The sequence below is a fragment of the Carcharhinus amblyrhynchos genome, chromosome 32 (assembly GCF_965287045.1).
Source record: "Carcharhinus amblyrhynchos chromosome 32, sCarAmb.v2.hapA, whole genome shotgun sequence".
NCBI classification, from domain to species: domain Eukaryota; kingdom Metazoa; phylum Chordata; class Chondrichthyes; order Carcharhiniformes; family Carcharhinidae; genus Carcharhinus; species Carcharhinus amblyrhynchos.
This window is the reverse complement of record NC_137355.1, coordinates 22,563,291-22,574,860: the sequence shown is the minus strand read 5'-3', so window position 1 is coordinate 22,574,860 and position 11,570 is coordinate 22,563,291. Positions and strand designations below refer to the sequence as shown.

The following is an 11,570-nucleotide window of genomic DNA, read 5'->3' as shown; positions in this document are numbered from 1 at the left end:
ATTAATTTACCCCTCAGACCCTTTTGACCCTTCCGAAGTTTATATATTTGATCTTTACAATAATCCATACACTCCAGTACCAGACCCCAGCCCTATGCTGCCCCCAGTCGGAGTTCAGGCTACGGTCCTTACCCACGATACCATCCGGGTCACGTGGGCTGACAGCTCGCTGCCCAAGAACCAGAAGATCACTGATGCACGATTCTACACAGTGCGCTGGAAAACAAACTACCCCGCCAACACCAAGTACAAGGTGAGTCTTGTGTCTGTCTGGGTCACTTTTGTGCTGTACTTAGAGCTATGGGGGCGATTCTCCCAATGCAACCTGCAAATTTTCTGGCGGATCGGGTCCAGAGACGTGCCTGTCGGACATTTGGCAGGATTTGTGGTTGTGTTCCTGATGCGTGCGTCTCCCAGAGCCGGAGACCGGGCACAGGTGGGATCGCGCTGGAAACCAGCGGGAAGAGCGTAAGTGATTTAAATATTTAACATATTTTAAATCTATTTTAAATGTGATTATTGGGCCGTTGGAGGGGCGACACCGAGGGGGTCCCAGGCTGGTCAGCAAACGGGGAGACTGACGGATCGGGACCACTGTGCAGAGTTCCAGAACTGTCAAACTCTGGCACGAATAACCCCACCCTCCTCGGGTTTTTAATAAGATTCATGAATGAGACCTCTGCAGTGCACAAGGGTGCGGAGATTCGAGTCACTGCAAAAACAGACCAGTTTTCTCACCAGTTCAGCACTTTTGGGAGAATTTCATCCCCCGATGTTTCTGCCTCACTAATCACTGTCCGGTTACAGGATGGGGGCGGGCAGATGTGGAGAAATGGCATTAATTCCCTGTGTCACACAGTGAGGAATTCCTTTCCTGTGTGACGGAGGGGAAGGTTCACTCCCTGTGTTACGAGTGGAGTTGATTTCCTGTATTATGGACAGGGTGAAGGTTTGCCCTGGTGAATGGTGGATGGCTGTAGGTCTGCGGTTCAGATAATGACAATTTGATCCTCTTTCAGACTGCAGACACCACCACACTGAGTTATATTGTCTCCGGATTGAAGCCAAACACACTCTACGAGTTCTCTGTCAAGGTAACAAAGGGTCGAAGGTCGAGTACCTGGAGCATGACAGCACATGGAACTACATTTGAAACAGGTATGGCTCTGGGTTCACAGGTTGTGAATGAATCAATAGAATGCCTCATTTTTTTTGTTTCTTTCTCCAGCCGGGCTGTGAAAATGGGACTGACTCAGTGTGGAAGCTCCAGTCTTAACCCGGGCTCTGGGCCAAGTCACCTGATCCCATTCACAGCATTTACAGCTGGCCGGGTTCCTGTTCCTCTCTGATAATCGGGGTTAGCCCTGCTGCTGAGGGCCAGGATTCCAGCATTGTGCAGAAACTCCAAGCTCACCCATCAAGACAGACCTTTGAAGTCGCTGCCTAATTTCTCACTTTTTGTTAGTAACTCCAAATAAAACACCAAATAAAAGCAGTTACAGTATAACTGTGCGCTGAGTTAAGATTAGTGATGTGTCCAGATAGGAGTCACCGCTCAGAGACCTCTCTTAGTCTCACTCAGGACCTGTAAATCTGGAGCTGTGGAATTTGCTGGAATGTCGACACTTATTGCTGCAACTGATTTGTTAAGCCTTTTCAGAAGGTAGTTAAGAGTCAGCCGTGTTGGTCGCAGATAGGGCCAGATGGGTAATAACGTTCTGTTTCCAGTGGTGGCGCAGTGCCAATTCTTACTGGCTTCACACCTCCAGATTCTCTAAATCTGATCTCAGATTTTCGCCGTGCTTTGATAGGATTGGAATTCATGTTCTCTGGATTATGAGTCCACTGACACAGATACCAAGTTTAATTCCTTTCTCTTTCCTTCAGTGCCGACATCTCCTCCCAAGGATCTGACAGTGGTGAGCAAGGAAGGAAAGCCCAGGACCATTATTGTGAACTGGCAGCCACCATCAGAGGCAAATGGGAAGATAACAGGTGTGGAGGCCGGGATCCAGGCTCTCGGAGCCTGTGTGGACACAGGGGCAGTGGCAGTGTGGGGAGGGAGGGCTAAGAGAGGGCAGCATCCAGTGAGTCTGATACTCAGTCTCACCTCACATAAGTTCCACTGTTGCCAAAATTATTAATCCTCGCGGGAAATTTAACGAGAGAGTGGTGGAGGATTGGAATGGAATTTCACCCATCGTCTCTGAGACATTTAGATTGTGGCCAGTGGGTGCTTGTCAGGAAGCTCAGGCTGATTAAAATCTCACTACAGCACAGCCCCCTTGGATTTGTGCTAACCACATTCACACCGTCGTATTTTATGAAATGAAATGTTGCTGTTATCTCACAGTGACTGGGAGGAATGGTTACTGAGCCAAGGAGGTTCGCAGCCAAATGCTGGGGTCAGGAGATGGATCTTTAAGGAGAGGAGGGAGATGGAAGAGTTGGAATTCCAGAGTATGGGAGCAAGGTGGCTGAAAGCACCACGGCCAATGACAGCATGAAGGGGATAGAAATGTACTGGAGGCTCTAGTGGGTGATTGGAGAATGCCCGAATGTTTGAAGGGTTGGAGAAGATGCCAAATCTTGGAAGGAATTTAATTACAAGAATGGAAGTTTAAAAATTTGTGGCATTGCTGGAACATGAGGCAGTGTGGGTGGGTCAGTTGGCACAGGGGGTGGAAGGGGGAGGGGTGCGACATGGGTCCTGGTACAAGCCGTGTTTTAGATAAACTGAAGTTAATGGAGGAATGCTGGAGAACGTCGGAATTGTGGAATCTGGTGGACAGTGAAGATGCTGGTTACAGCGCCTATAGCTGAGGGAGAGGTGAAGGTAGAAATAGGTGTTCTTTATGGTGGGGAGAGCGGAGGCTCAATGCTGTATCATACAGAAATGGAGACTGTTGGAATCAACCTGGAAAAGTTGAGAAGGAGTGGGGTGGAGAGAGTGGCGAGAACAGAGCTTGTGGTGGGGACAGAGAATGACGGCTTTATGTTTAGATAAGGAAATGCTGGATGTCAAGTCTCACACTTGTACAATTATTGTCTGTTTGATATTGCATCTGACCCACAAAATAAACACAGCAGATTCCACAGCAAGCAAAAGAGGTTAAATTTATCAAATAGGGAGAGAGTGAGGCAATAGAGAGAAGTGAAGGTCATCTGGCGATAGTGTGAAATATCCCTGGGGAATATGAGGGAGACAGGTGGCTCACAGAGAGATGGACAATGTAAAGTTTATTTAATGTCTGTGTATTTCCTCCTCCTCTCCTATCTTCCCAATCTAGGATACATCATATATTACAGCACAGATATCACTGCAGAAATCCATGACTGGGTGATAGAGCCAGTGGTTGGAGACAGACTCACCCACCAGATTCAAGATCTCACACTTGACACCACTTATTACTTCAAAATCCAGGCACGTAATTCCAAAGGCATGGGGCCCCTGTCTGAATTTGTCCAGTTCCGCACACCCAAAGGTAAGAAATGATTCTGGAGATTTGATATGATGAATGAGGTCCTACTTGGGAATCCTTTAGTAAGAGAGGCTGTCTTTTAGAGATACAAAGTGATTTAGTAATTTTAAATTGAAGGAGTTTCTATAAAATCCTGCGGCAATTATGGTTGCTGTAACTCTGATTCCCACTATTACCCCAGCAGTTGCCCATTCTGTAGTTCCCAAACAGTTCTGAGAAGAGGGCGATGTATTTCTTCACCATTCCCCCTCCGTGTCTAGACTTGTTGGAGGTGGAATATTATTCCTGTCCCCAGCCCACCTCCCTGCTATTAGGATTAGGGCAGAAGTGCGGAAATGAAGTACATTTGTGACTGGCTTGGCCATGCCTTCAGCGTGGCCAGTGGCCACTGTAACACACCTGCACTGTTACCAGTGTCCAGTGCGACCAGACTGTGAGTGTAGGCAACACCCAGAATGGTCAGTGCCCAGTGCAGGCATGTGGCAGTGCCCACAGTGGCCAGTGCATATTTAGCACTGGAGGAGGTGGTCTGGCAGGGAAGGGTATTTGGGGCCATTTGTAAATAGGTTGAGAGCAAAGGGGACATGCGCATTACCCAGCGTGGGAGAAATAATCAGATACATATCAGCATTAAAGCTGTTTAATGATTTGGGCTTGGTGTATGGAGATATTGTGGGATTGAGAACTGTTACATGTATTTATGGAAATAGGTGTTTAAATTTAGATCTCTGAATGGGACAGTGCATTCTGTATTCTAAACATTTTGCAGCATTTGTTATGTGCTCACTGCTTGGAGTTTGTTGTGGGTTGGGTGGCTGCGAATAATGCGGTTCCTTGCAATGTTTAAAGACTTGTCTCAATCACATTTCTGTCTCGGTTTTGCTGTGACTAAATTTCACTGGTTTTGAGATAAATGAGAGGGAAGGTGGTCGTCGGTACTCCACTTGTACAGGGAGTCACTGAACAAGAGGTTTTGTGGCCATCATTCTGTGTCTTGTCGTTTTGAGATGCAATTGAAGATGCTGTGTCCAGTGCATGTAGTCAAACTTCTCTCTGCCTCTGCCAGTGACCATCCTGTTTCTGCAGCTTTGATGTGTTTGTGTCTGGTTCAATTTTTGATTAACCTGGCTTTCTCTTGTTGGACTGAATTGCTTTTGATGTTCTCTCTTGTATCCCTGATCTGTTAGCTGAGTCATCAGACAAAATGGCTAATGACCAAGGTAACTGCATTCGACCTTGTTCATTCTGGTTCATCCCTGTGCTTGTTGGTAGTTTGTCACTTGCTCATCATTTTCTCTTTCCTGCCATTTAACCCTTTGATCTCCTTTGGCCTTCACTTAATATCAGTTTTGCAAGTCAGGTCAGGGTTCCAGGTTTCATTCCCTCACAGCATCACGTATCTCTCTCTCTCTCTACAGCTACCCTCTGCAGTGTGCCTGGTCAAAGTCCAACCACTTCCCCAGAGGGAAGAGGAGAAAATCCAGGATGAATAATTCAGTGCATTCCTAAAACAGACAAAATGCGAATAGGATCAGATTCATTTACCTGTGTTTTTCAAATGGGGAAAAGAGCATTTAATTTTTCACTTTGCATCCTCACTGAAGCAATATCAGTTTACAATTTAAAAAGAGCTCTACTTGTGTTCAGATGAAATAAATGTACACCTGCTTTAGTCAAAATGTATTGCTTTATGTTCTTTGAAGACATATTCTTTGCAAATTCCTTCCCTTCCCTTCCCTTCCCTTCTCTAAGTGTGGATTTCTGGCTGGGAACAGGGAACACCAGAACCCTTCCCTATTGCTGCAACAATTGGCAACCTTTGAACTTAGCCAGTGAGAACTAAGCAAAGTGAGCCAAATGCAATCTTGTGGAACTGCCTCTTATCACCAGTGGCCCTCCCAGCATTCTGAGCTTACAGACTGCAGTGCCTCCATGTTGAGGGACCCTCATGTTTGTCTATGATTATCCATCACACTCCTGACTTATGCCCTGTATGTTCAGGAATAGTTACTGGCTGCAGAACTCCCAGCCTCTGACCTGCACAGTATGTGTATGGCTGCTCCACTTAACCCTCTGCTCAGTGGTTACTCAGGATGTTACTAGTGAGGGGTTCAGCAATGGAATTGTTATTGAAAGTCAAGGCAAGCTGGTTTGATTCTCCCTTGTCGGGGCTGATTATTGCCTGGTACTTGTGTTGGCAGAATGTTATCTGCCACTTTCCAGCTGAAGTCTGGAAGTTATGGGTGTGGACAGTCTCTCCATCTGAAGAATTGCAAATGGAGTGTCCGAAGTTATTTTGGAGAACATTATTGATGAAGCAGCTGAAGATGGTTGGGCCTCAGATACAATCCAAAGGGACTCCTGCAGCGATGATTAACTCCCAACAATCACAACCATCCTCCTCTGCACTGGATGTGGCTCAGTAACATTTCAGCCTTGAGGTCTATTGACTTAGCTTTCATTCCACACTCGGTCAAATGTTTACTCTCATCATTCCCCTCACTTCAGTCAATTAGCTTGTGTACATTAATGGATCAAAGCTGGAATGATGTCTGGAATCCAGTGACCTGGTGGATCCCAAACTGAATGTGAGTGAGCAGATGATTGATGGGGAGGCGTCACTTGGTATTGTGTAGATGTTTTTTTCTGTAGCACTCTGTCCTGCTTAGAGACCGGTGTTAGGGCGAAGGTACAAAGCTATCAGATGTCACAGTGCTGACCTAGCACGTCATAACATGGAAGGCACGGGGACAGTGCTGGTAAATGGGATGAGGTAGGAAGTCAGATGTTTCTCAGGTATCGGTGCAGACTCAATGATTTGATTTGACTTATTATTGTCATGTATTAACATAGAGTGAAAAGTATTGTTTCTTGCGCACTCTACAAAGCATACCATTCGTAGAGAAGGAAAGAGACTGCAGAATGTAGTGTCACAGTCATAGTTAGGGTGTAGAGAAAGACCAACTTAATGCGAGGTAGGTCCATCCAAAAGTCTGATGACAGCAGGGAAGAAGCTGTTCTTGAGTTGGTTGGTACATGAGTTTTGTATATTTTTCCCGACAGAAGAAGGTGGAAGAGAAAACGTCCGGGGTGCATAGAGACCTTAATTATGCTGGCTGTTTTTCTGAGGCAGTGGGAAGTGCAGACAGAGTCAGTGGATGGGAGGCTGGTTTGTGTGATGGAATGGGCTTCGTTCACTATCCTTTGTAGTTTCTTGCGGTCTTGGGCAGAGCAGGAGCCCATTCCAAGCTGTGATACAACCAGAAAGAATGCTCTCGATAGTACATCTGTAAAAGTTGGTGAGAGTTGTAGTTGACATGCCAAATTTTCTTAGTCTTCTGAGAAAGTAGAGGCATTGTTGGGCTTTCTTAACTATAGTGTTGGCACGGGGGGACCAGGACAGGTTGTTGGTGATCTGGACACCTAAAAACTTGGAGCTCTCGACCCTTTCTATTTCATCCCCATTGATGTAAACAGGGGCATGTTCTCCTTTATACTTCCTGAAATCTCCTTCATTTTGCTGACATTGAAGGAGAGATTATTGTTGCTGCATCAATTCACCAGATTCTCTATCTCATTCCTGTACTCTGTCTCATCATTGTTTGAGATCCGACCCAGTACGGTGGTATCGTCAGCAAACTTGAAAATCGAATCAGAGGGGAATTTGGCCTCACAGTCAGAGGTGTATAAGGAGTATAGTAGGAGGCTGAGAACGCAGCCTTGTGGGGCACCGGTGTTGAGGATGATCGTGGAGGAGGTGTTGTTGCCGATCCTTACTGATTGTGGTTTCTGAGTTAGGAAGTCTAAGGTCCAGTCACAAAAGGAGGAGCCAGTAGGCTGAAGGGCCTCTTCTGCGCTGTATGATTCTATAACTGCAGCAACCCAGGACAACATGTACAGATTTCCAATCAGCAGCTTGTGCTAGGTTGTGGTTATCCATTGGCTTAGAGTGCAACTCTTCACATTAGGTGATGGGCAGCAACATCCCTGATAGACTTCATTAACCGAGTCCTGCAAATCTGAGACTAACTGGAGGTTCTGGTGATGAGGCGATGTGTGAATTGGTGCTGCTGACCTGAGATTCACTGACTTGAAATGTCACAAACCCGTTAGTCGTATTTCTGAGTGAAGAGAAGCAAACACAAGAAGCAAGTTCTGTCCAGATTCCACTCTTTTTGCTGCCTTTTCACATCTGGTTTTGCAGCTGAGTGACCCCCTCGGCAGATTCTACAGCCCCCATGCCATGTCCAGAATCCAGTCTGTGTTTCGCCACACCCAGCACCCCTGGCTGTCTGGGCAGAATAGAGGCCGATTATAAACTCCCCCCGACACAGCCCGTCTCCCACTGCTGTGATTAGCTAATGTGGTTCTGACCACAACTGGAGACCTTGTGTTCCATGTTTCTCAGTATCCTGGGTGACAGGACAGTTTCTCACCATGATTGGCTGGGACTGTGCCAAAATATCAACAAAATTAAAGCAGCAGATAAAGAAAAGTGATAAATGAAGCAGTTGGTGCTGTAATATCACAGTTATTTCAAGGACTGTCGCTTTAGCACCAGGAGGAGTCTTTCCTGATGTTCTTTAGCATCGTTCCGTCAGTAATAACAGATTACAATATCTCTCCAGTTTGGCAGAGGGGGATGCATCTCCCTTGAGTTTTAAGCAACATTGAGTGGCGGTGTTCTCTGCTCCTTCCTGACACTCTATTTTGGTGTTCTCTTTGTTTCTAATTCTTTAATTATTTTTAATAAAAGCTATTATTAAAATCCCAAACAAACATCTCCCAAGAGAGGTCACAACAGCTGTTGCTGCTGCAAAAATTCCTTTCTATTGCTCAGTCTCTAAGGATGACATTTATCAAGATTCCACTTCAAACCCAATCCATTCATTGGGTAGACCGTGAAACCTCCGCAAAGTCCCTTCATAAACATCTCCCTTCTGTCCCGGCAATCAGCTGTGGCTCAGTGGGTAAACTGTTGCCTCTTAGGGGTTTAAGAATCACTGTCGAGATTTCAGCACATCATCTGTGCTGACACTCGCAGGGCCGTACTGAGGGAGTGCTGCAGTGTTGGAGGTGCTGTACTGAGGGAGTGCTGTAGATGAGAGATCCAGTGTATTCCCTGGTTTACAGAGCAGTGGAGTTGCTGTATCCTGAATAATCTGTATCACTCTAACAAGATCAGTAAAGCAGGTTATCCAGTCATTATCTCACTGTCATGAGAGATTTTCGACATTGCCACAGTGATTAGACTTCAAAAATACTTTATTGATCTAAAACGCTGTAAGATATTCTGACGTTATGAAAGGTGCTATATAAATCTGTCTTTTTTTAGTTAACAGTCTGGAACATGGACCCTATTTCATTGACCAATCCCTGGGTGTGTGGCATCGGGGTCACAGCCTGATTTATTTGGAATCCTTTATCCTAATGCTAAATGCACAATCCTTTGAACATTTCCAATTGTAACATTAACCGTATCCGTGTATTATTGGTAACTCCGTATTGTCTGCTATGGTTAAATAATGACCATAGTAACCTCCATCGTACCCCTGCCCTACCTGCTCAATCAGCCACCACCAAATCATTTAGCATCTTTGTAAGTTTCACCCTCTTGACGAGCGTTCCATATTCAGTATCTCTGGGTAGCAAATTGCGCTGAAATTAATCATCTTGGTGTTTAAGGGGAATCAGGTCTCATTGTACACAAATTCTAAACTGTTAATACGCAGGTACAGCAAGCAATTAGCTAAACAAATCTATGTTGGTCTTTGTTGTAAGTGAGATGTAAAGTTGTACAATTGTACACAGTTTAGTGAGACCACATCTGGAATACTGTGTGTAGGTTGGTCTTAAAGAAGGATTTCCTTTCAATGGAGGGAGTGCAACAGAGGTTCACTCTGTTGCACTCATGTTGGACACGGTGGTCTTGAGGAAGAGCTCTTGGAATGCTGTCAGGATAGTTTCCTTGAACAGTGTGTGATGGAACCGACAAGAGAGCGAGCTACCTTAGATCTGGTGTTATGTAACGAGGCAGGTAGAATTAGGGACCTTGTTGTGAGGGATCCTCTTGGGACGAGCAATCATTGTATGGTGGAGTTTTTGATGCAGATGAAGGATGAGAAAGTAGGGTCCCGGACCTGTGTCCTCTGTTTGAACAGCGGGGAGTACAATAGGATAAGAGAGGAATTGGCAAATGTAGATTGGGGGCGCAGATTGGTCGGTAGGACTGCTGAGGAACAGTGGAGGATCTTTAAGGAGATCTTTTTCGGTGCTCAGCAGAAATTTATTCCGATGGTAAAAAAGGATCGTAGGAGAAGGGATAATCAGCCGTGGTTATCGAAGGAAATAAAGGAAAGTATTAAATTAAAAGCTGATGCGTTTAGTGTGGCTAAAAGTAGTGGGCAAGGAGAAGATTGGGAGAGGTTTAAAAATCAACAAAGATTGACAAAGAAGATGATAAAGAAAGGATAGACTATGAAGCTAAACTAGCACTAAATATAAAAAAGGATAGTAAGAGTTTTTACAAATATATAAAGAGGAGGAGGCTGGCTAGAGTGAATGTTGGACCCTTAGAGGATGAGAGGGGGGATTTAGTGGTGGGGGATGAGGAAATGGCTGAGGCCTTAAATAAGTTTTTTGCCTCGGTCTTCACGGAGGAGGACGCGAATAGTTTGCTGGGTATTAAAGATAGAAAGTTGGTAGGAGTTGAGGGCCTGAATGCGATTACTGTCACTAGAGAGGTAGTGCTTGATCGACTAGCGGGACTGATGGTGGACAAGTCCCCAGGACCGGATGGAATGCATCCCAGGGTTCTGAAGGAAATGGCAGAGGTGATAGTGATTATTTTCTAAACCTCACTGGATTCCGGGGAAGTGCTGGAAGATGGCTAATGTTACGCTGCTGTTTAAAAAAGGGTAGCGGGCAAAAGGCAGGTAATTATAGGCCGGTTAGTTTAACGTCTGTTGTTGGAAAAATGCTTGAATCCATCATCAAAGAAGAAATAGCGAGGCACATTGGTGAGGCCGCAGCTGGAGTACTGTGTGCAGTTTTGGGCGCCGCACCTGCGCAAGGATATTTTGGCCTTGGAGGGAGTGCAGAGGAGGTTTACTAGGCTGATACCGGAGTTGAGGGGGTTGAGCTATGAGGAGAGGCTGAATAAACTAGGCTTGTACTCGTTAGAGTTTAGAAGAATGAGGGGAGATCTCATTGAGACGTATAAGATGATGAATGGGATGGATAGGATAGAGGTGGAAAGACTCTTCCCGCTCAAAAAAGACAGTAGGACTAGGGGGCACAGCCTCAAGATAAAGGGGGGGCGGTTCAGAACGGAGTTGAGGAGGAACTTCTTCACTCAAAGGGTGGTGAATCTCTGGAATTCTCTGCCCGTTGAAGTGGTGGAGGCTGCCTCGCTAAATATTTTTAAGAAGCGGGTTGATGGGTTTTTGATAAGAGAGGGGATTAAGGGTTATGGGGAGAGGGCGGGAAAGTGGAACTGAGCCACGACAGATCAGCCATGATCTTATTGAATGGCGGGGCAGGCTCGAAGGGCCAGATGGCCTACTCCTGCTCCTATTTCTTATGTTCTTATGTTCTTATCTTGAGAAGAATTGTTTGATAGAGCAGTGCAGCACGGATTCGTTAAGGGGAAGTCGTGTCTGACAAATTTATTGGAATTCTATGAGGATGTGACGAGTGCGGTAGACAGAGGGGAACCGGTGGATGTGGTGTTTCTCGATTTTCAGAAGGCATTTGATAAGGTGCCGCACAAGAGGTTGCTTCAGAAGGTTAGGGGGCATGGAGTTGGGAGTAGGGTGTTAGCGTGGGTAGAGGATTGGTTGTCTAATAGGAAGCAGAGAGTTGGTATCAATGGGTGCTATTCTGATTGGCGGTTGGTGACTAGGGGAGTGCCACAGGGATCGGTGCTGGGGCCTCGGCTATTTGCCATTTATATAGATGATCTGGAGGAGGGGGCTGAGTGTAGGGTGATGAAATTTGCTGATGACACGAAGATGAGTGGAAAAGCAAATTGTGCAGGGGGTGTGGAAAGTCTGCAGAGGGATCTAGACAGGCTAAGCGAGTGGGCGA

The 11,570-nt window shown here is 45.8% G+C and overlaps 1 protein-coding gene across 2 annotated transcripts in view; it reads left to right on the top strand.

Annotated features, from left to right (window-relative positions):
• LOC145360738 (neogenin-like) overlaps positions 1 to 11,570 on the top strand; it is a 181,185-nt gene that overhangs the window by 154,857 nt on the left and 14,758 nt on the right. Inside the window, exons 17-20 of one of the 2 annotated variants that reach the window (XM_080216120.1) lie at positions 78 to 253; positions 1,020 to 1,158; positions 1,888 to 1,995; positions 3,291 to 3,485. In XM_080216120.1, coding sequence (XP_080072246.1) covers positions 78 to 253; positions 1,020 to 1,158; positions 1,888 to 1,995; positions 3,291 to 3,485 — 618 coding nt within the window. Of the gene's footprint in view, positions 1 to 17; positions 254 to 1,019; positions 1,159 to 1,887; positions 1,996 to 3,290; positions 3,486 to 11,570 lie in introns of both variants that reach the window. The other variant, XM_080216119.1, reaches the window with a different exon arrangement.